General features: G+C 50.3%; 1 protein-coding gene and 2 long non-coding RNA genes across 4 annotated transcripts in view; all 3 read left to right on the forward strand.

The window, feature by feature from the left end:
• Positions 1-5,683: 5,683 nt before the first annotated feature.
• On the forward strand, positions 5,684-11,338 carry LOC137142335 (uncharacterized). Its single transcript, XR_010916892.1, has 3 exons — positions 5,684-6,312; positions 9,559-9,688; positions 11,001-11,338. It is a non-coding gene; the product is annotated as an uncharacterized lncRNA (long non-coding RNA).
• Positions 11,339-11,563: 225 nt separating this feature from the next.
• Positions 11,564-12,837, forward strand: LOC137142336 (uncharacterized). The gene is made up of 2 exons (XR_010916893.1): positions 11,564-11,667; positions 12,011-12,837. It is a non-coding gene; the product is annotated as an uncharacterized lncRNA (long non-coding RNA).
• Positions 12,838-14,186: 1,349 nt separating this feature from the next.
• Positions 14,187-24,659, forward strand: part of AHCYL1 (adenosylhomocysteinase like 1) — a 37,174-nt gene continuing 26,701 nt past the window's right edge. For both annotated transcript variants that reach the window (XM_067531887.1, XM_067531888.1), the window contains exon 1: positions 14,187-14,501. In XM_067531887.1, coding sequence (XP_067387988.1) covers positions 14,394-14,501 — 108 coding nt within the window. In that variant the 5' untranslated portion in view covers positions 14,187-14,393. The remainder of the gene's footprint in view (positions 14,502-24,659) is intronic.

Genomic DNA, 24,659 nt, shown 5'->3' on the forward strand with positions numbered 1-24,659 from the left:
CTAAAGTTGCTTCTGCAGTAGCCCCATGCAATTGTCCCAATAAAAAGCTTAGTGTCACCGAACCAAAAATTGAAGGTCTTTTCCCCATGTCCACTGTTGCCAACTTTCATGATTTTGTCATGAGTCGCATGATAATTATTGTTTTCCTTAAAGACCCAGTTCCTGGAGTCAAGTGGCTATGTGATTATTTCAGCCTTCATGCTTAAAGAAAAAGTAAGTTTCTAGCCCTTGTGACTGTGGAGAAACCTTCAAAATGTGCTCCCAGCGTACCGTAAAGACTCAAAAAGCAGATAGCAAATAAAAACCACCAAATCTATTATTTTTACATAATCTCCTGATTTTTGGGGAGCCTGACCCATGATTTTTGAACATTTGGGGTTGGCAATACTGCATGTCCTCTCCCCAGAACTGTGACCCCCCAACGGTACAGTTGTGAAATCAAGGGAGCTGCTGCCCTTGGGAGGGCTGATTGCCCGCTTACTCACCCTGGTGTAAATCAGGAGTAACTCCATTGAAGTTAATGGATTTATAGTGCTATAAAGCTGGTGTGTGAGCAGAATCAGGGCCAGAGTCTAATGCACGGGCAGATCAGGGAAGGAGCCATCCGTGATCCTTGTTATCATGGGTATTTTATTCCTGTTCTTATCCCTGCAATGTGTTTTTTGTAGCTTTCCAAGTTAAAAAAGAGTAGTTTTAAAAAAGTAGAGGGAGGGAGGAATGAGGGAAAGGAAGGGGAGGGAAGAAAATGGAGAAGAGAGAATGGGAAGGGGTGAGATAGGAATGGAGGAGGAAGAGGAGATAAGATGAGGAGTGGGGATTAAAGAAACTGGAAAAGCGAATGGGGGAGGAGAGAGGAAGGAAGAAAGGGAACATAGAGGAGGAGAGGGGAATGAAGGAGGGAATGGAGGATTAGAGACATGGAAATGGAGGGGGTTGGAGGAGGAGAGTAAGAGGATGTGCAGTGGGAAGGTGGAGAGGCCCATAGGCCAGTACAATTCAGTTGTGGTGGCCGGCCCTAACCTCAGCCCTCCTTCAAGAGGGTTCTTCTCACTCTGGCTGTCCCCTCATAGCACACCCGTGGTTCTGCCACATCTGCCTTTGCTTATGCTGCCCTGTGACTCACTGGCTGAGCTGTTCTCGGCAGCCATCTGGATCAGCTAGGGACTTGCTCATGCGGATTCCTCCCTGGCTTTGTGTGCTGGGTCAGTGTCTGGAAGGGCTCCTTCTGCAGGCTTGCTCTGCTTGTGAGTAGGCCAGGCACTCACCACGGTGCAAAGCCCACAGGGCAGCTGGGCCTTATTGCTGCTGGAGCCTCAACCCTAAACCTGCCAGGACGGGGTCCCGGGGCAGTGCATGCAAGACCCTTCCCTGCTCGCCAGCCTGCGAACCTAAGGATGCTTTGAGCACGCAGGGAGGTTGAGCAATGTGGGAGCCTGTCGTGGGTTCAAGCCCAGCACAGTAGTGAGTGGAAACTGTTGGCTCTCTTGTGCCTTATAGGTATTGAGTTGCTGTCTTAGTTTAATGCCCAGGCAATCTCACACCAAGCATGGGCCTGATCCTATAACCTTTTTGCTAGAGGCAAAGGCAGTATTTCTAGCCCCATTTTACAGATGCGGGGCAGAGATGTTAACTGACCTCCCCAAGGTCACGCAGTGTGGAAGGCAGCCAAGTGGTGCCTGGCTGCGTCCCCTGGCCAGCAGAGGGTGCTCTCGCAGGTGTGCAGGTTTGCTCGAACTGAAGCTATAAAAGAGCAGCCAAACGAAGACTGGGAAGGCAGCCCTGGTGAACTGCTGCAGGAGGGCTAGATGAGACGGGGGGGAGCCTTGGCTGAGGTACGGTTCTAACTACAGGGCAGGAGCCTGGATACTGTGGCGACAGGTGCAACTGAAATACCATAGAGGACACAGACAGCGAACAGTGGCCAGTGTCGCGCTTGCAGAAGCTGGTATGGTATTTGCATAGGCAGTGAAGGGGAGGAGCTTAGAACCTGGGCCCTTTGCTTGGCTGATATTGACCAGCTGCCGAGGGGCATATTTTATGATGAGCTGCAGAGGGCAGAGGGAGCTGAAACATTTAATAGGGCTGCATGGCACTTGCTTTCCCCACCTTTTGGGGATGCGGCTGCTCAGGCGAGAGAGGGTGCTCCCTTCTCCCCCACCAACTCCCCACGCTACAGTCCTTTGGACCCTACCTGCTTCCCACCATGCAGGGGCCCAAACCTCCCAGGGTGAAAGCACCTGCCGGCTGAGAAAGGATAATGAGAGACGCTTGAGTTATAAACCCTGCTCCTTATAAAGGACCCTGCTCAGCTAACGCCAGACAGAGAGATACTGAATACCTTGGACATGGGAAAAAGAGCCCAGAGCAGACAGTCTCAGCCCATCCTGGGAAATCTCTGTTCTGTGCTCTCCCACAAACACACCACATGCCCAGCAAAAAGGCTGACGGGGCAGAATCCTCCCAGAAAGGGGCTGGAGACAGGATTTCCACTAACCAGACACTTGCACTCTCTCACATCTGTACCAACATCGCCTGTTCAAATTTGGTCAAGATCAGCAAGGGCTCTTTGGAGACCTGTGTGAAATGATGTGGTGGTTTGGGGCCAAGTCCTCGGCTGGTGCAAACTGCCACACTAACCCTATGGAAGTCAATGGTGCTCCCTTGCTTTATATCGGCTGATGTTCTGGCCCTTTAATTCCACTTCCTGGAGAGCAGAGCTGGTTGAAATGTTTCAATCAATGGGGAAAAAAATGACTTTTTGGGCAATCTGGACATTTTAATTTTGGGCAAATTTTTTCAGTTAAAAAAAGGAAAACAAATTTGGGGGAATGGGGTGGAATGTTTCTGTTTGTGAAAAATGATCTTTTGTTTTCACTGACATTTTTCAAAAACGGCATTGTTTTCTAGAGCCTCTGGCCGTAAAAACCAGCCACTTCCATCTGCGATTCTCCCGAAGATCGTACCTTTGAGCAGCCATGATGGTCCAGGCATTTGTGATCTCTGCACCTGATTATTACAACTCATAATACCTTGCAATGAAGCTATGCGCCCTGAAAAAGCAAAATGCAGCAGCGATTCTGCCTAGCAACCCAGGTAAGCATGCATGCATCACCTCAGTACTCTGCTCTCTGCATTAGCTCCCCCATGAACAGTGCAAGATCTCCACCCAATAATTTATTACCTCTATGAGATCAACCCTAGCTACTCAAGAGATACCTTTCCCTGCCTTACTATGACAGCTGCATTCCACTGGCACCATCAGCAATGGGAGAAGAACTGTCCTTGCAGCTGGATTTAGAGACTGTGGAACTCATTGCCTCAAGAGATCAGAGCTCACAAGGTTTGCTGCCTTTAAAACTAAATGCAAAGTTCACGGCTTAGCTTTCCCTCAATACAATTTAAACACACACACATATAGACAACACACACAGTCTCAAACACTCACACACACAAATAAAAGCACCCTCTAATCAAGCCAACTGTTTTGCCTCCAAGCTAGGAAGGAAAGAAGGGGGAGAGTGAGATTAGTATTGTTATTTCTATTTGAATACGTGGATGGGGCCTAGATGCTGAAGCGCTGGGTCCATAAAAGCAGCTGGAGAGACGCTCGCCGCGCAGGGCCTAGGCTGAGCGTCGCTGGCATGGAGAACACAGGCTGGCTAGAAGGCTCCCAGCGTTGGTGAAGTGGCTGCATCAGCAGAAGAAAGTGGGAGCAGGGCATTAGTAAAAACTGCCCAGGGAGCCCGGGCAACTGTGGGGAGCCCTGGCGTCCCAGACCCTCCACCTGCGCCGGGTGGCATGCACCGAGGGGTGGGGACACGGGCTGGGGGCTGCTCTTGGGCACCCTGCCCAGGGCAGGTGGAAGGTCCAGGGCTCCCTGGGCAGCTCTTATCATTGCCAGGCTCTGGCTTCTCTGTCCTGGCTAGGGGGGCGGGCCTCAGGGGGCAGGAGGCGGGGCCACGGAGGGGGCGGTGCTCCTGCACGTGTCCCTGTTTTTGCATTTTGCAAAGGTGGTCACCCTCCTCCTCGGCAGGCGTCCTGCTCCTCCCTACAGCCCATCCCTGCATCCAGCCCCCCACCCCTCCTCCTTGCACCCTTACTTCCTGTGCTTGATTTGTGCCAGGGCTTGCCAGGGCGGAACCCGGGCACCTCCGGGCTTGCTGCATCAGTGATGAAAATTAAAAAAACTTGCTTGAGCCCCAGCACCTAATTGCTTATAAATTAAGCACAGCTTTCTTCCACACACCCCTACCATATCCCAGGCAGGAGCTGTACATCTCTCAGCAACAGAAGGAGGCGAGTCCCCCCCAGGGAGGCTGGGGTTTTGCTGGGTCTCCTCCCTGATCCAGACGAAATGGTGCTTGGATCTAGCAGCAGCGGATGGACAGGACCGAGGGGCAGGGCTCAATACAAAGCTCAGGTTGCCCCTACATCTTGGCTGCCTACCCAGCAGTTTCCTAATCAAAGGCATTCCCAGGCCCAATGGGCGCTGCCCTGTATGCCTTCAGTCTGTAAAAACACAGCCTGCTACCACACGTCCTCCTTCCCCATGTTGATAAACAGCGGCAAGACAAGCTCAGGCTTTATCAGCTTCTCAGGAAAGCGGCAGCATTTAACGCTGGAATTCCAGGCTGCAGGCACAGCGCGTGCACGCACCCACACAAACACAATCACACGTCTAGACACACACAGAGCGAATGATCTGAAAAATTGCCAGGCCGGTTCTGCTCAGCCTTCTCAACAGGCCGGCTTGTCCTCTTCGCAACTCGGGTCGACATCTCCTGGTGCGGCACCGCCCAGTCATGACATGGAGCAGTGTGTGAGGCCATTACTCTAAGCTGACGTGCCACGGCGTTGCGCCCCGGCGTAGCCTCACAACAATGCAGGACGCAACATCATCGGGTCACAATTCGGTGTCCTCGTGTCACGCCATGGCCTTGTCACAGCTCCGGGGTGTCAAGTTGCAACACAGCATTGAGCCATCGCGCTGCAAGACGCAGTGTCATTGTGTCACAACTCAGCCTGATCATGGCATGATAGTGCGGGGTGCACCAATGCAGTATTGCGACACTGCATCGCCAGATCATGGCACACTTGCACGCACACACACACGGGCAGGCATGCACACACACGCGGGCAGGCATGCACACACACGGGCAGGCATGCACACACACGCGGGCAGGCATGCACACACACACTCAGGCACATACGGACCCTAAATAAACTTTTAAAACCCTACCAAAGGGAGCCCCCTACAGACTACTCAATAAATTGGGCGAGTGTCATTGCGATTTCTATACACACCTGGGCAGGGGGGGCTCTTAGCTAATACAGTGTGTGGGGGCCACATAGGTGCCTAGATAAAACCCTGGAGTGAAGACTAAACTGAATAGCGCCTTGATTGCAGAGCAATAAACCAACACCCAGGTGTTGTGTATCTAATCGCTTATTGCACTCGGTCTGGATGTCGGTTATAAAACTTAGCACCCACAAGCAGCCTCTCACGTCACCAAACAGAACACAGGGACTAGATGTTACTTCCTCCCTCATGCACGGTTAAAGCCGGCCGATGGTTGTCACCACGCAGTTTACCGAAAGGTTTGGTTCTCAGCTGAGCACAGAAGGCTGGTTCTTCAAAAGGGCTCAGCACGGGGGCATGCTGAACAGTTTGGAAAAGCTGGCCCACATTTAGGTGCCTCACACCTAGTCTGCCATGTGTGTCCAGGGGTAGCCATGCCAGTGAGAGACGATTTTACCCCGAAGTGGTTATACCAATACGCCCCCTGCAGAGGTACCTGGCGCCATGGTCTGAGATGGCTGGCCGGTTGACGTGTGATGGGCCTCTTTAAGGAGAACTAGCCCATCTCAGCCCACCTGCAGTAATTAAAGCCCAGATCCACAACCATACTTCAGCTCCTAACTCAGCTGTGGCTAACGCCTTTAGGTGGCTGCTAAGTGACCGGTGAGCTCCTGGGCCTGGAAAAAGGCTACCGGAGCTGAGTGCAGGGGCTGCTCCTAGGGAGATGGTCATCTCAAGCAGCAGCAGGTAACCACGGTGCTGTTGTCGCCCTCACCTGCTGATCCCTCCCAGCCTCGGAGGAAAGGACTGAGAAAGGAAAAGGGAGCGGGTGAGGAGATGCTGGCTGAGGCCTGCAGCCTGCCTGAGTTACAGCCCAGCTGCAGAGGAGAGCTGGGGGATTCCTGCTCCAGAGAGAGGGGGTGACTGTTTATAGCCCAGCCCCAGGAGGAGCGGCTGGGGTGTCTGGAATACAAGAAGGATAAGGCTACCTGAATTGCTACACCAGCCCAGGGGTAGGTCTGTGGGAGCTCCTGGATTTAGGCAAGGAGGCAGCCTGTCAGAATTATTGCCCAGGCTCCCAGAAGAAGGGTGGACTTAAGAAGCACATGGGGGGATCTTGACTTAAGTACTTAGTTCTGGGAGTAAATCCTTGCAAGACTGTGAAAGCGTCCAAGGGGGCACTGGGATTGCAGGGCTGTGCTTGACTGAGGGCATTGCCCTGCAACCTACTGGTCTAGTTTATTCCCCTTCCTGTGCGGGACCATCTACTATCCTGGCATAAGCATTTATGATGATAATAATATGCTCTTATCTGGCACTTTTCATCAGCGGGCCCCAAAGCGTTTTACAAAGGAGGTCAGTATCATTATCCCTGTTTTACACAAGGGGGGAAACTGAGGCAGGAAGAGAGATGCGACATGCTCAAGGTCATCCAGTGGCAGAGCAGGTCTCCTGAGTCTCAGTTCAGTGCTCTATGCACTAGGCCACACTGCCTCGTTATACTGTTAAAACTGGATCCACGCAATGGGGGGGGGGGAAGTGCACCCTGTATGGTTAAAGTAGCACAGCTTGCTAGTGTAGACAAGGCCTGAGGGGGAGCTGAGCTCTTGAAAATCCAGCTCCCAGGGGTAGGTGCTGAGCCCTCAAAAACCTGGTCCTGAGCTCTTTGGGGATGTGTTATGCATGTGGTCAGGGTCGATGATCACCATGCAGGAATCCATGGAAATCTGGCGCTATGTGCCTGCATTTGTCCCCATCCCTCATGCTAAGTAGCACCTTACTCCACGAGGCGTCCTAGAATCCAGGCTTATGGGGAAAAAGGTATTGGGAACAGGTCTCTGTTAAAGACCCATCTCCTGGAGAGAAATGTGGGGGGTTCAGCTTGCCCTGACAGGAAGAGGTTTCCGTCTCTAAAATGACTTTCTTTCTGCTTCTGTGTTGTCTGGACTCTGCAAGGGTTAAAGACTTCTGCACAACCTTCCTCTGTTTCCACCACTGCCCTCCCAGAGTTATCTGATGCTGAGATCTGCCTATCGGCCTCTCTGCTGTACTTTGACTGCCCTCAGTCTGGAGCAGACCGGATCCTTTGTTCAGGAGCACACACAAGGCTTGGCTCCTTCTGCTGTTCCCAAGTGCATATGGCGCTGGCTCACTGCTGCTCTCTTCAGGCGCAGACTCTCCATTCACCCACCTTGGCCAATGGTGGCGAAAGGATGGTCAGAGGGCGCAGATTGTAGGCAGTTCTTCTCAGGTACCTGAGGGCACCCCTGGGGGTGTGATTGGGGAGGGATGACGGGAGAAGAGGTGGCAGTGGGGTCTGCTTTGGGGGGAAGAGATGACAGTGGGGTGTGCTCTGCTGGGGGAGGGATAGGGGGAGTCTCTGCTCAGTGAAGGGGCCAGGAAGAGTATGGATGTGGGAGAATCTGACCTGAACTTCCTCTGCAGAGGAACACGAGCATCGTGCAGTAGGAGCCCATCTAGCCCTGTCTCCGACAGAGGGCTGTGCTCCTGTAATGCTGTCGGCAACACCCCTGCTAGAACTTGGAGCCTCTGCAAATTCCCCCAGTGCCAGCCCTCCCCCCCTCTATCACTTCACGTTGGGAGAGGCTAGTATGGACCCGTGGGGTCTATGAGCTCTGGTGCAACCAGAGTTTCTGCCTGTGCGTTTGCTCGGCCTGTTAATGTTTAGCGAAGGCGGGGAATATCTAAGGGATCATGCAACCACTCTGGGCAGAAAACAAAGCTCCTGTGGTTTGCACTCCAGCCAGTAATCTGGAGCTTATATAATGCCGAACTCCGCTCCATGAACTGACGTACAGGCTGGGCCCATGCCGGGATCCAAACCTCGAGCTGGAGCAGGAGGGCTTGCCAGTTACCCCTGCCTGGGGAGCCCAATCACTGGGGAAAAGGACTGCAGTGTCTCCCTCTGAAACTCATCCAGTCCCAGCCAGCCCCAAGCCATTCTGGTTTCCTGCTTAGCTGTGCCTGGGTGGAAGGAATTACAGTGCCCACCGAATGCTCTAGCAAGGGGGAAGTTCCTGGACTGAGGTGTTTAGCTGGTAAAGTGCCTCCAAGGGTGGCAGTGTGTGGGGTGGGGGTGGGAAGCACCAGCCCATCAGAGTGTCACTTTGGTTAGTAGGAAAGATGCTATCGCCCCCACTCTGGGTCTCTCACACCCGTTCGCTCCCACTCTCCCTTTGCCCCTGCCCCTCTCTCACACCCTCCCTACACCGGCTGTAGGAGGATCTAAACAAAATCCACGAGGCAGCTGGCTGCCTGGGCCAAGGCCTCAGGTGGTGTAAATCGGCATAAGCTCAGTGGAGCTTGTACCAATCTACACACCAGCTGAGGAGCTGGCCCTGGGGGCTGTATATCTGGAGCCACATGGCGGATTCCACTCTCTCTGAATTCTCCGCCGTACAACTCGGTGCCAGGCAAATTTGCAGCCGCCTCCCTCAGCTCTCTCTGCCTGGTTCCCTTCCAAGGGAGGGATTCAGGCAGCTTAATTTGCTCCACATTTTTCCTAACACCTGATAAGGGTGCGGCACAAACTGTACTACCTTTAAACCTTGCTTAGCCTGACACACTTCATACCCATCTGGCAGGGTTTAGTATGCCCTGAATCTGCAGGCTACCTCCCTGTCCCAGCCCTACTGCATCTGGCTTCCACTTGCAAAGGGGCTCCAGTGGAGGTGGGTAGGTTCTAGAGAAGGCAACACAACACGTTTAAAACTAGGAAGCACTTTGTTTTTATGCCACATATAATGGTTTTGTAGAATTTCCTGCACTAGATATCAGGCCAGATCCTCAGGGGATGTACATTTGGTGTCGCTCCATTGACAGTAGCAATGATTTATGCCAGCTGAGGGTCTGGCCCATTGAGGGCAAGGGCTTGGTAGGGTTCAACCCAGGATATACTCATTTATGGGAGAGATTTTTAAAAAGCACATAAGGGATTGAGAAGCAGAAGGGCCAGATCTCCTCCTACATTGGTAATGAGAACATCCACCGTTAAATAAGATCAGATCAAAGTGATGGGGGTTGGACATCCTAATACTTCAGGGCAAAAGCCAGCTACTAGCTGACAGGAGACAGGAAGAAATGCCCCCAATTGCTGGTTATTATATAATTGTCCATCTTGCGTCATCCTCCAAAGCATCTGGCACTGACCATTGTCAAAGTTAGATGGACCCTTTCTGATGTTCTACGGTGATGCCTGTGCTCTTACATTTTGATACATATTGTTCTCTCTCCCAAAGGAGTCTGGAAAGGATGCCTTTGCATCAGCGACAAAGGGACTTTCCAGTGTGCAGCACTGCCAACCACAAACGTTCACACAGGATGAGTCAGGCCCTGCAAACCTCATGGGCTGAAAACTCTTTTTTGAAGGTGAGATTTGCGGCTCTTTTGGCTTCTGCGCCTTTCAGGGTCAGATTTTTTAGCTTTTCCCTGCAATCACTAGGGCTAAAAAGTTATTTTAAAAAGAAAAAGCAAGCAAGCTGAGAGTCTCATCTGATCACTTGACTCCAGGAGCTGGGGCTTTAAGGAAAACACCAGAGCGCATACCACTCATGATGAGAACACCAGAGCTGGCAATTCTGATAGCACGAGGCTATGGGACAGCTCTTGGGTCACTAGAGGCCCTAGAGAGTGCACCTGTAGAGAACCATATCAGGCTAGGTAGAGAGCCCGACAAAGAGATTAACCCAGATGAGAGGAAGTGTCCTGTGAGCTGCAGCGTGGGTCTCTGTGCTGATGCTTCTGTGATAATTTCAGCAGCTCGTGGTCTGCTGCTGTAGTTCTGAAAATAGAGCTCGGCTGGCTTCCTCCAAAGCGCTCCAGTTGCTTTAAGATGACTTATTTGCATAGAGGAGAAAATACAAGTGGTTTCAAATGGAAGCTGTTCAAGAGACACCATGGTTACTTGAGACTGATTCCCCGCAAAGTATGGGGGTTGCCTGACATGGAGCCTGGGTCTGGCTTTTGCTTTTGCAGAATCAAAGTTCAGCAGATGTGAAGTTTTTCAAAACCAAAGCCAAGCTCTCACCCAGCTCCTCCAAGCACCGCTGGGAAGCTGAGCCGCAGCCACGCTGCCAGTGTCAAGAGAGATGCAGGGGGTTGCATGCATGGAGCCTGAATTGCCCACTCTGGGTCAGAGTGGAGGGACGCTGATGAAATTCCCAGCCCGATTCCGCAGAGCCTAAACCTTTGGATGAACTCTGCGAGCGGCCTTCGAATTCTCAGGCGCTTCCCCAAAGAGACGGGACTTGCTGCAGGACTGGCGGACAGCCTCTCGTTCTGTATCAACAGGATTGGATGTAACGGGGTCCCCCCAACGCTGTTTCAAAGCGCTCTCCCCAAGTCAGGTTCTGGGTCTCTCTATCTGGGCACTAAGGTGGGCCCCACACCCAGCCATTTCACTCTCCTGCGGCTAATCTGATGCCTCCAGGGGCTGAAATAAAGAATGAAGCAGTCCCCTGTGGGTGGTGTTTCAGTTCCTGGGTGGTGGCCATGTTACACTCCTAAACCAAGAGTGGTTGTAAAACTGGCGTTTTATTAAAGTTAATATCCAAAAATATCCCCCAGCCAATGCAGCTTCCATAAGCTCCTCCAACCCACTCAGTCTGACCACAACACACCAACCACTCCACTGGATCACCTTTCCACTTTCCCACCATGTTCCCTTTGACTTTTTCAGCAGAGCTCCAACCGTCTAGAGGGACAGGTGCAGCTGAAGCTCACCCAGACAGTAAATATAACCCTGACATTCTCTTAAGAGTGCTACGGTCCCCACTCATAAATGTAATGTCCTCCCAATGTTTCTGTTAAAGTATAAAACATTCAGTCCGTCCATTTGACTTATTAACAGTCGTCCACACATTCCAAGTGCTCTTACACAGTTGTCATCAGGTGAGCCACCAGTTCTGGTACCATCCCGATGATGGAAACTTCTTCCTCGCTCTACAGTAGGCAGGACATTTCTATGGCAAAGGTAGTTCCACTGTCCAACAGCATAGCCAGTGCTGAACGGTTTATATCTGATGAAATAACTGCTCTGATATGCTCCATGGTATAACCATGTGTCTCCAAGTCACTGTGCTTATGGCAAGCTAGTTAGGAAAAAAGTCTGCTAAATTAACATAATAAACCATTCAGAACTATAAAACATGATTTAGAGCAACATCTGTAGCATAAGTCAGTATCACTTCATTTACCGATATTCCATGTCTTGCATAGAATTTAGAATAAGGTGCAGGGATAAGTATTTGGCATGGCATGTGACAAACATGAGAATAACACCATGGTGCAGTCACCGGTCCAGGAGTTGGATTTAGACACAGATAAGTACATGCCCCTAAAGATTCAAGGTAAGTGTCTGCGGGACTCTTCTTGCCCTACTCAGATGACCTTGTGTGTTGGGTCCCTTCCTGGTTTGAACTAGAGTAACTGGTGGATTCTCTGTAACTTGAAGTCTTGAAATGAAGATTTGAGGACTTCAGTAACTGAGCCAGAGGTTAGGGGACCATCTATTCGAGGAGTAGGTGGGTGAGGTTTTGTGTTCCGCAATGGGCGGGAGGTCAGACTAGATAATCAGGATGGTCCCTTCTGGCCTTAAAGTCTATGAGGCAGTAGATGGTTCTGGTGATTTGTCCTCTTGTGCGCTCCTGGCTTCAGGTTCCATTGTCTTGTTTTGGCATTCATGTCTTTCAGTGGCTGGTGTGAATGACAGATCAATCTGATCAGCTGTTTCCAAGTTTACAGGATTAACGGCGTCCTCATTTCTCAGACATGGATTGAATGTTTCTGCCTCTGGAGTCAGAGTCTCTCTTTCAGGGGTAGTATCTGCTCCATCACACGATGTAGTTCATCTTCACTCTCACTATCAGAAGCACTGGAGTCCAAACTGCTGTCCTCGTTTTGATCTCTTGTTGGACGAGTCTGTTTTGTTCTCTGTGTCTTCGGCTGAGCAGTTTCAAGGGCAAGAAGTCACAAGGAAGTAAAGAGAAATTTTTCTTTATGCAATCTCACTTTTCTCTTAGCAGCTTTTCCTGGAACAAAGCCTAGTGCATACTGCAGCCACACTGCCGGGCAACCACGCCCAAATGCGTGCAAAAGTAAAACATCTGCTAGGAGAGACCTGCTTTCATCCCATGTCCATGGCACAGAGGTCAGCTCCAGCCTGCCAACCAACCAGAGATGTCATTTCAGAAAAATTTGGGAGGGGAGGGGGAATTTTGTCAGCATTATATGTAACTATAATTCCTGGGGGTGAGTGGAAGATATAATGGAGCACATAGACATAGAAAAGTCGGGGGGCAACTCCCCCCCTTGCCCAATGACAAATGACACCCTGCAGTCAGCTCAGATGTCCAGTCATCACTCTTCCCATGTGGCAAGGCACCCAGTGGCAGCTATGCAGAGGTGCAACTGCGCCACCTGGAGGCCTTGCCTAGCAAGCAAGCACTCAACCTGCACATCGCGCCATCTAGCGGCGGCTTGATAGTGCCCTTCCCAATAGCTGGGTGCCTGCGGGGGTCTGGGCATTTGCCTGTCTTGGTGTTTATCTGCAATTGCATGTTTCACAGTGTTTTTTACGCCGCAGGGAACTGTCTGGGCAGCAATCTGGTCTTCTCAGGCTATTTCAGTTGCTGGACTGTCTGTGGGAATCTGGGAGATCCTCTCGTTGCCCTTAGATTTTACTTATTTCTACTCCAAAAGCAAACAAAAGATTGTATGGAAGAGACAAAATCCAAATCCTGCGTCACGGGGGTGCTCCCTGATTCCCCCCAAGGGCTGGGGGATTCAGACCTAATCCCGGATATCTCCCCCAGCACAGTGGCAGAACTAATAGGGGGGGAAAGGAGGATGACTGCCACCCCAGTGTCTGTAGGTGTACATGTGGTGCCTTCTCCATCATATTATGGAACTGACAAAAGGAGGCATATGACATGGATTTTCACAGGGAGCTGGAGAGTGAGCCAGCCCTGGACTGGCTCTGCGACATGGCGCCAAGGGTTGTGTGACGCTGCGACCCCCTGTGCCGCGTCATGACGCCACTCACTCTGATTTGGCCTGGCCGCCCCTCCGGCATGACCGAACTGGAGTGGTGCCGCAATGCCGTGTGCCAGATTGGAGGGGGCTGTCCCTACATGACGTAACACACTATGGGGCATGTGGGCCCTCCATTCTGCACCTTTGTTTCCGTGTTACTCGGGCTGGTGGAGGGGGAGGTTATGTATTTTATGTTATGTATTTTATCATCAGTTCCTGCTGCCCAGAGTGGGAAGCCAGGCCCAGCCTACCAGGACAGGAACCACGGGTGTAGGGTGCATGCAGGGCAGGCTCGTTCTCCAGTCCACCACCAATGACCCATCACCCCCACTCCAGTTGCAAAACCTGGCTTGGCCACAGTCCCAGCCCTGAGATCCCATCCGCTATTCAGGCTGGCCTGGATTTCTCTGGGTGCCAAGTCTAGCCTGTGTTACCCCACCCCAGCAACACCCCTCCCCCAACCGAGTGGCCCCCCAAACCAAGCAGCGCCCCCCAACCCTACAGCACCCATCCAACCAGTAGCACCCCCAAACCCAGCAGCGCCCCCTAGAGACGGGAAGCGCAATGCTGAGCTCAGCCCCCGGTTGCTCCCCTGCTCCAGTCACCCCTGCCACCCCACGCCAGACCCATCGCCCCTGCAGAGCGCGCTCGCTCGCTCCCACTCTGGACCGCAAGGGGGCGCCGCGCGACCCCTAACACGGGGCCCTGCCCGCTGCCTGCGTGCGGCGTCCGCTGCCCGGTCCGTGCGTGCTGCGTGGCGATAGGCCCCGCCCCCGTGCGTGCTGCTGACGCGTGCCGGTGGTTAGCCCCGCCCCCTGGCGGAGCGCGCGGCGGCCGCAGTGAGTCCCAGGTGCTGCAGCTGCAGAGCCGTGCGTGGTGCTCGAGCCGGCGGGGTCGGAGTCTCCGGATTGCGCGTCCCCGGGGCGGGCTCGGCTGCCGCTGCTGCTCCCTACCCCCGCTCCGGCCCGGATCCCCCGGGCGGCGCTGCTGCTTCCGCCCGCCCGCCCCCGGCCCGGTTCGGGCCCCGGCCCGCAGCTCCAGGATGTCGGTGCCAGACTCCGGCGTCGGGGACGAGATGAAACAGGCCAAGGAGATCGAGGACGCCGAGAAGTACTCCTTCATGGCCACGGTCACCAAGGCGCCCAAGAAGGTACCGGGGGGGGGGAGCCGGTCCCGGGGAACCAGCCGGTCCCGGGGAGGGTGGTTCCGAGAGGAGGGGGGGAAGGCAAGCCCGTTCCAGTGGGGGTGGTGCCGAGGGGAGCCGGTCCCGGTGGGGGTGGTTCCGAGGGAGCTGGTCCCGGGTGGAGGGTGGTACCAGCTCTGCTCCACAAGAGACCTCGTTGGCAGCTGATCCAAGGCTCTCTGTGGGGCGGCCTGGAGGTGAAGGTGGGTGACTAAAGGCCTGTGCCGGGGTAGCATGTGCCCCGAGAGTGGGGATCACCGGTCTTGGGGGGAGCCCGTCACCCGCTGTGCCTCCCAGGGATTGCACTAGGGTGAGGCTGCCCGGAGCATGGGTGCTAGTGGGATGTGGACAGAGGGGCAGGGAGTGTCCATGGGAAGAGGACGGAGGAGATGTTTGCAAAGTGGGGTGTCCTGAGGTTGTAGGGAGGTTGCCAGATACGGTGCACAAAGCTTTGTGGGGCGGGTGCTGTGCGGAGTTACGATGGTCTGGTATAGATATTTGTCAGGAGGTAGATGGGTGGGGGGGTTAGAATCAGGCAGGTTGTCTGCTGTGACCCTGAACTCAGGGTCAGCAGGAGGGCAGCCTTGGAGCTGGGTGGATTTGTGGCTGCATGAGTCAGGCTGGGGAGAAGGTAGTTTGTGAACTGGGGCATGATAGCAGGTTGTGGGACAGCCCTCTTGCCCCTTCACCCTGTAGTGACTGAAATTCTCCCATCAGCCCGTTGGGAGAGTTGCACTGACGGTGAACTTCAGATCTTAACTTGGCCAGTGTAGATGCAGCTGAGACTCGGGGGTTTAGACTTGCTGTGAGAGGTCCCTGCTGTGCTGAATATCATGTTCTCCCCTAGGCTGCTGCCACATGCCTGAGTTGAGGACTTGAACAGAGTAAATGGGAAAATCACTACAGCCTCAGCCTCTGGAAATGCAAAGCCTTCCTGTTGAGAATTTTTTTGTTGTTGACATAGGTGGTGGAATTATAGAGGGTGGGGGATACTAGTTTCATCTAGAGGCCACTTAAAATCATTTGCATTTGAGACATCCCCTCTTGCCTAATGTCCTCAAATAACTAGCATTTAGCTGCCAGTGACAGGGGAACTCAATGGGTCTTTCTATGCATGGTATCTATTTATGCAGACTCTGGATCTTGCCTGGAGGAAGGAGTAGAAGAATGCAGAGGCTAAGAGCTGCTTCTTTCCATGGGTGCCTCTGCAGCTGTAGCCATGCATGTGAGAGACCTCAAGCAAATTATTTTCTTTTGATTGTTGTAACCTCCTTCCAGTCTTTCATGGTGGATATGAAAGTAACAGTCAGAGCCAGCCATACCGTGGCAGTGATGTGACAAAGGAATATAGTGGAACACTTAAGCATCTTGCCGGGTAAAAAGGAGAAGTTGATGTGGTAGTGGTGTGGAAAAGCCCTTGCTGTAATGTGAGGATGAGGGTTTAGCTCAATCCAGTGTTCTTGTGAGAGAGGCTCCTGGGGAGGACTCATATACTTGGGTGTATGGATGGTAATAGTTGACCCTTGAACTGCTGCTGTAGTTTAGGCCTGTTTGATATGCAGTCATCAGGCTACAGTGTTGCCACAGCTGTCCCCAGAGCACTTCAGGACATTCAGTTAATGGCCTTTGAGGCTGATAACATCAGTAGCCAGTGAAATCTTGAGTGGCAGTACAGTGCCATTGGTATGAATGAATGCTTCAGGCCACCGCTTTCCCAGCACACCCGATGATTGCAAGTAGCCCTGATACCAGAGGCGTTGGCAAAAACTCGAAAGTATACAATGCTAAGTGCTTACAGCTTATCTCAGAAGCTCAAGGCATTTTCAAGTTGCATCATAACAAAATCATAACCATTAACAGTCCTCTTTCCTTTTTGAGACTCATATTTATTTCAATTAATGCAAAGTTGAAGTGACTTCCGTGTCTCCTTTTTGAGCTTTGAAACTCTTGAAACTCCTTGCTTTCACACAGGCCCACCAACCTTATCTCAACATCTCAGGCAAACCGCTGAGAGTAACTCCCTGTATTCACCAGGGGGGAGAGAGTCCAACAGTGGTGGCTGATGTTGATATGCTTTGAACAAAAGATTCTTTAAAAGCTGGTGGGCATGAAGATCTGACACAGGAGGAGGATGGGAACCTCTCCAGGATTTGTGTGCTGGTACTGGCTCTATCTCCTTTGTACTCACCATTATAGAATAGCTTGTCAAAGAGGAGTCTTGTGTTTAGGCTTGCTGAGAAGTGCAGTGAAAGAGCTGATGGGAGTAAGCATCTCTCAGCATTCATTTGGACAGGTTGCCAATGTGTTCAGTTTCCCAGGCTAAGCGCCTCACATGAGAAGCTGGAGAGATCATTAGCAAGAAGCATCTTTTATAGCAGCTGGGCTGTGGGAAGATCCTCATCAGAAGTAGATGTGTTCCTCATGTTTGATTCAGGCCTTTGTGGCAGCCTGAAACAGCCAGACGGTGAGAACCCCTTTAGCCACATACCCTGGCCTTGAGGATCTCCTGTTTCTTCTCTTGTCATTGACTTGGGTAAAGGTTAAAAAGTGAAGCAGCAGGAGGTAAGCGATTAAGAGATTAAATGTGATAAACTCTGGGTTTAAATACAAGGCCATAAAACCCTGCACAGAAATGTGTGATCTTTTTCCCACAGTAGACTGGGGAGGCTGGCTTAGCTGAGGCTCTCTCTTGACTGCAGTCTACTTAATGGAACTCATCTTGCCTTGTCTTTCCTGTTAGCAAAATAACACCAGCTTTGTTCTCCAGTGATACTACCACACTGCAGTGGGCACTTGAAGAAAGGCAGAGGTACTGGGGGTATGCTTAGTCCTATGCGTTAACCTGTGTGTTCCGTAGTGTAGTGCCTAGATGTTAGTAGCGTTAGAAACCGATGGATTAGCCACCAGTAGGTTTCCCTACAGCAGTGGATTGTGTTGTGGGTTTTAGAGATACATCCAGAACAGTATTCTCGTAATGGCTCAGGACTCTTACCCTGTTAGCGAAAAACCGAAATGATCTTTTCCCACAGCTCATTATCAAATCAGGGGCTGTTCAGTATAGGGTGCCTAGCGCTTTGAGCTGTTTTCATTAGGAACAGCAGGTTTCTTCAGTCTCTGATGTTCAGTGAGCAGGGCTTTTGCTCATTGAGTATTTCAGTGACTAATAGTTTTATTTTCAGGGGGGAGTGATACCTGCTGTTTGATCTAAGGTGGGATGAATTCTAAATAGGGAAAACACCCTGCGACAGTAGTGGTGGGTAAAGCCTCTGGATCAGACTGCCCTGACCCTAACAAGCGCTGACTACAAAGCATAATATCTATCCAGGATTTCTATAATGAACTGTAACAGCAGCAGCTCACTGACCTATCTCTGCAGTATCCTCTTGTGACACCACCGGTGAAGCTTAATAGCCCAGCTCATACCATGATCTACCTTACCAGGTATGAGCTGCTTTTCGTCAGGTTGAAGTGCAGTCAGTTATGCTTGTTCATGCAACAGAACTGAAATGTGAAAGGGGCTAAAAGCTGTCTCATGCTCCCTGCTCTGTCAGGCAGACTGGAGCTTTACAGCACCGGCCCAAGGCTCTGTCCTCCTTGGCCTAAGAAGCAGGTAAGTGTGGTATTCTCCTCTCCCCTCCAGCCCCCCAGTGGAACTAGCTGCACTGGCTCGGAGGATTTTTTGCTTCTGAACCTGCGTATGATGGCATCAGTGGAATCCCGCTGAGGCTGTATACTAGAGGTGCCAAGGAGAATACTAATGTACTGCTGCAGCTCTGCAGTGGTACAGTCTCAGAGCTACTCTGTGCATGGTGGGGGGAGGACAGAGCAAAGTAAAGCTGGATGTGGAGGGGAATTAGGCACTGGGAGGACTGATATAGGTGCATCTGGGATCCAGATAGACATATGATTTAAATCCTTCTGGATTGTACTCGGCATTCCCCAGAGCTTTGTGTCTTGCTAATTTGAGGTCACTTGCACAAGCTGCTCTGATGCTTTCCCTGGTGCTGGCTTGCCTTGATAAATGAGGCCTGCTTGCTCCTGTCATATCAGCCCTTCCGTAGCTGAGGTTAGTTGTGCCTTTCCCAGGGCAGGATTGCCACATGCTATACAGTCCCTTTTCACAAATACAAGAGTACTCCTGGAGGTTACGAGGTACTCCATTAAACCCCTGCTGGATTGCTGGCTGGCTGCAGGATACCAGTGAATCAAGCTGCTCTGACAGACCTGGGAAGGAAATGTGATCTGGGACGCATTTCTCAGCTTCTCTCGAGTGAAGCAGAAATTAGAGATGGAAAAGGCCACTTAGCTCTCCTGCCCCCTGCCAACTATAAGATTATTCCCTCTAGGATCAGTACACTTTCTAGGACCAAGTAGTGGGGCTTCCTCCATTATTCCTGGGAAGCTGTCACAATCTATCCAATAGAATTTGTCAAAGCTTTTCTTAAGAGTCATTCTGAATTTCTTTCTGACATGGATTTCCTGCGTTTAAATTATCACCCATAAATCCTCCTCCACCCTTCCGAGATGTGGAGATGGTTGTATTTCCCGCCTCGTCACTTCCATAGGCTATGTCTACAGTGCACAGTTAACCCAGGTGATTGGTCTGAGCTGGGTTAGTCTAGCCCAGATGTGAGCATCGCCACTGCAAAGCCCTGCCTGCATTATTGTGTCTGTTTGCACACTCGCCTGTGTGCGACTAGGAGCATATCCTGTGATTCTTTGTGCTGTGTTGCTCTAGAATACTTTCCTAGTCAGTTGCAGGATAACTTGTCTGTCCTTCAGGGGGAATTGTGCAAAGGCATTGGAGGACTCTCAGCACTTTTAGCCTGTTTCCTCAATGCAAAGTGGCCAAGTTCCAGCCCGATTTAAAGCAGAGCTTGCCTTCTACCGCACATTCCCAGCTGGGTAAGCGAACGTGGGTTTAAAATACCTCCAGCCTGGGTCAGAGGTTTTTCTTTGTGTCCCGTAGGAGGGTTAAGGCTAAAACCTGGGTACCTTAGTCACTGCTTAGCCAGACCCGGCACATTTAACTGTCGTTCTTCCTTAATTGTGTGTGGCTTTGTTGTAGCCATGTTGATCCCAGGATATGAGCCACACAATGTGGGTGAGGTAATATCTTTTGTCAGACCAACTGCTGTTGGTGAAAGAAAGAGGCTTTCGAGCTACACAAAGCTGAAGAAAAGCTCTGGGGAGCTCAAAAGCTTCTCTTTCACCAACAGAAGTTGGTCCAATAAAAGGTATTAGCTCACTCACCTTGTCATTCTTCCTTAAGTAATTCTCTGTTGCCTCCTGACTTTCTTTCTGATCTTCCTGCAGTTTGTCTGTCTGGTAACAAGGTGCCCAAGCCTGGATGCAATATTCCAGGTGCTCTTCCATGACAGCCACAGAGAGAGGGGTTGTCACCTCCTGGTCCTGTGTTGATATGCTTCTGTAGGAACAACAACCTTTGATTCTTTCCAAGGAGAATTCTCCTTGTGTCTCACCAGTGATGATAGGAGGATGTGATCAGACACTTTGGATTCACCAATATAGATTTTGAAATAATTCTACACATACCTAGATGCGAAGGATTATAGGTGATGTGGAGAACCTAAAAGAGGCCCATTCTTGCATACCAAGGTGATGGTGACCTCTGGGGTCCAGTTGAATGACATATGCGTCCTTTCTGATTTGTCCTTTTGACTGACATTTCAGGGATCAAGTCCATTTGTTCTCGATATATTCACTGCTGTGGCCACTGGAAATAGACTGAGTTTCCGACCTTATGATACTTGATCTTCAGACATTAGAAAGGTGTTAAAATCCTCCCTGTATTCCCTGTGCTCCTTTGCAGATGCTCTGGCAGGCTTCTCAAGAGCCTCATTATAAAAATGCCAGTTCTAGGTGACTAGGGATCACAGATCATGCAGGTACAATCCTTCTTGAATAGTGCAAAATTTCTCTGTCTGCTCCATTGTAATTACTGTTATCAAGTCCTCTGAAGAGGCCCTGAGGCTCTTCCTGATGGGAACCTGGTTCTTGTAAAAGCAATGCCAATTCTCAAGTATGGGAGATCTAATGGTGATAGAGGAGTGTTGTGTTTTTTTGTTTTTTTTTTAAACTCTTCCTGAAATGGAAGGTTGTTTTGTTGTATGGAACAGTCTATGACAATACTTTCTTTGGGATCCTGACAATTCTTTCCACAGCTGGATTCCAGCTTGGGCAGTGTTCGAGTCCATTCGTTCTCCATTACTAATGGTTTCTCAATCTTGCTATGGGAATCTGCTCTCCGGAGCCAGGTTTAAGATGACTTGGAGATAAATGTTTGAAATCTGTAGCTGTGTATTGTCTAGTCATTTGCTTTACATATCGAGGATCCTGTCTTAAAAGGTCACCCAGAGGAGTGGCAAATCAATTGTTTAATGCAAGGGGCGTAATAAAGGGGGAACAGAAGTGTGCAAGGAGAACTGTGCTTGGTGGGTTTGTCTGGTTTAAAAACAGGATGTTGTCTAATGAAGGAGGCCCCTTTCTTATATGGGGTTCAGTACATTATAAGGTATTTATATGGTCTCCAGTGTTCCATTTTGTGATAAGGTTCCTGAATTTCCTGTTAAGCTCTCTGATCAGTTGAGCATTCGTAGGTGTTTTGTAGTGGAGAGAATAAAACCCTGAGACAAAATGTGCTCCAAAGTGAAGGGACAACGATATATAATCAGGACACTGAACAGGTACTTACCTCATCTGAGACCAGCACGGGCCTGGAACTTAGCAGGTTTGAACAATGCTGCTGTTGTAGACTTGATGGCTTTATCAGTCCGTAAGTCATGTCCTCGTAAAGCTAAGCAGCCCTTTATGAAAGTTTACTCATGCACAGACCATATTTATTTAACCAGAATTAAAAATGTTTTGAAATATGCCCCTTTTTCCCAAGGCGAAATGTAGCTCAACCTTCTCCGCCGGAGCCGAGAACAGTTGTTAACCTGGACTCTGCGGGATGCTGGAATGTGTCAGCCTCAAGGAGAGCAGAGGTGGTGGGGCGAATGCATAAGGCAGAACGTGGAGGCTCCAAGCAGAGGGGTGGTTTTCGGCCTTGCAGAGCGTGTGAATGAATTCTGAGCAGCAGCCGTGGCAAATTGTTCTTGAAATCGAGGCTGCTGTTGGCACTAGGAATACTAGCTTCTGCTGCACCTGGAGTCTTGTGGGAATTGTCTTTGAGAAGGCAGGACACGGATGTTGCAGCTATTCATGCCGATCATGGGGCCACCCAGCTGCCCTGTCACTTGGGGCCAGTTGAACTGTGAATTTTAATTACACTTACTGATCAATACCGTGACCTTGGTAACGGACTCATGGTTGCTGTAGAATCTGTTTACTTCGGGTTGGTAGCAGAGAAAGGACTTTGCTGGCCAAGGACGCGATGTTCCGATTAGTCAAACAGGCAGCATTATGATGCAGGGTGAGAAGCCTGCTACTGCAAGGGAAATGGGTATTGCCTCAGTGCTGCCTACTGTTAACCTTGAGAGAGCTGTCAGATCCCCGTGCCATCCTGGCAATGTCTTGGTTTAGTTCATAAACACCAGAGTGAGGCGGCAGGTGGCGGTACCAGTGAGGGATCTGTCTCTTTTCAGGCTTCTTAGAATGGGACAGGTGGTGGAAGTCTGCCTAAGTGCAGCCTGGAAGCTCCGTTTTGCAAAGATTCACTTTGCTTTCCTTTTGCTACATGGCTTGGACCTTGGTGCTGTGGAACCTGTGCCAATTGAGCCTGCTGTTTTCAGGAGTTCTGACATATTGCACATTCTTTTCTGGTACCGCAGGGAGAGGATAAATTCCAAGCTGGGCATGTTTGGAATGAGAGCATTTTGCCAATTCCTGTTAAACTTGGATCGAGAGAGTGTATACATATAGCGTGGCCTCAATCTTCCTGTGTAAAACAGCCTATTCTCCAGTGATCTCCTAACTGCAGTTACGTGGGCTATTGTATTTCATCCTTGTATCAGGTGGAGACGAGATAAAAATTAAGTTCTAATGACTCCCTCTTTTAGAAGGGGTTTAAGTGACAGGAAACTGGGCTGATTCATTCGCCAGCTGATGGAGGATTTGCAGTGCATAGCTGGTTCTTCGAGTATATGTACCTATGTGTGTGCCACTGTAGCACGTACATGCGCCTGTGCGTTCTTGACTGGAGAATACAAGAGTGTCCATGGGTATCTGCAGAGCAGCACCTCGTGCTCCCAAATGAAGGCATATAAGGAAGCATGGACCCACTACTGCTCGGATCCCTCTCAATTACCTGATTGAGGTAGAATCCAGATTAGAACAGTTCATGGGCAAGTTAAGTGGTTTCTTTAGATCACTTATGTCTGCTGCAGCAAGGAGCTCTGTTGCTGAAATTCTATCTTGCTTGTCCTATCCCACTGATATAAACAGTTACAAGAGCTGGTTCTGGGGAGTGAAAGTGACAAATCCGGGATGATTTGATTTGCTGAATTAAGTTGGTAAAGATACTGATTTGTTCCTGTGACGTGTGGTTGCTGCTTTAGGAAATGGAAGGCCTAAACTTTGTCCCACAGACAGCAGTAAATGGTGGGGGAAGGCGCACATTGGATCCCGATGTTGGAACAGGCTAGAGGGAGTCTAGCGTTGCTGAGAGTAAGGAAAAGATGAAGCTTAAGATAGGTACTGAATGAAGAGTGATTCTAGTGCTTCAGAGAGCTGATGTCTACCACAGTGTGGCCGTGAGTTGACGTCTGTCTGGGCTAGCAGTCTGTGGCCAGTCAGGCTCATGCAGCTGGAGTTAAATGTAATTTTCCACTCCCGATGAGTTCACAGTAGGCTGCACACAGATTGCATTGGATGTGAGCGAGACCTCACCACTGGGGCATACCCTCACCTTTGCCTGAACTCTGCACTGATGGTTTGCCAGCCAAGATGCAGTTTCAGCTCTCTCGCCAGAGCAGCGCTCAAATTTAGGCCTGGCTGGATTTTTATCTTTGCGTAACAGATACACTGAAGTTATCCTGGTTTTGGACAGGCTGCTGTGGAAGAGCCGCTTGCATCTAAACTCACACTTTGCTTCAATTAACTTTGTCTTTTTGCTGGTACCAATCACAGCAGATTGGCCGAAATCATGTCAGGTGTATGTTCCTCGTCTTGGTCCCATTTCAGGCTGTTGATATTGCAGAGCTTTGGTTTCAGTTTTTATATCCTGAGATAGGAAAATGTACAAGACTATCATTATTCTCACTGTCCTTTCTATCCTATAGGCTAAATATTCATTTGAGAACCATCAAAGTCTGCTTGGTATTGAAGCTCATGCAGTGTAACAGTCTCTTGAGGGTGAGCTCATCTTTGTAATGTAAGGAGAAAGCTTGTTGAGGCAGGGGCTTTTTTGTTCTGTTTGTATACCTCTGGCACCATAGGGTCCTGGTCCATGACATTATCACAATATAAACTGGAGAACTAATAAGTTTATAAATCATGGATACCAGGGAAGCGAAGTCCCATTACTTGTGAAGGGAAGTGACTTTTAATTGCACTATTTGAAACTTTAATTTTTTGTTTCTACCTGTATAATGCAAAACCTAACTCAGTTGGGAGAAAAGTTATTTTGTTAAAGATTCATCACCCCTCCTCCTTTCATCTAACCTTCTCACCCATCTTTGGGTCTTCTAAAGAGACCTCCAGCATAACTGGGGAGACCCAGACTTGAGATGCTTGAAATTTCTGAAGTTTAAAAGAAATCTCTACACATTCTAGGTTGCTTTTCAGCCTCATAACCAAGAAGGGCGCGGACTCATTTTTTGTCCTTTGCAGGTTGCCTTTATGCACACTCCCTGCCCTGGTGCCGATCAGCATTATATTGTAGGGCGGGCTCTTTCCACACTGCCGTCACCATTCAGCCTGAATAAGAAATATAGCAACCTTGGTGCGTGGGTTTGGCAGCCTGAAGTAAATGATCCCCAAACTGTTATAAATTAAATACTTAAAATGGCATTAATGCTACACTGATAAGACTTTACTGCCTAAAGGTAAAGATTCAGCTACTGTTGCTACGGCAAACTTAGCCCTGGTCTACACCTACCTGGCAATTCGGCGGCAGTCGACAGGAGTTACTCAAGCTGCGCAGAGTAGCTTGCATAACTCCTG

Source organism: Emydura macquarii, unplaced genomic scaffold (assembly GCF_026122565.2).
Source record: "Emydura macquarii macquarii isolate MOO-44397 ecotype Brisbane River unplaced genomic scaffold, CSIRO-AGI_Emac_v2 contig_3220, whole genome shotgun sequence".
In the NCBI taxonomy this organism is placed as follows: domain Eukaryota; kingdom Metazoa; phylum Chordata; order Testudines; family Chelidae; genus Emydura; species Emydura macquarii.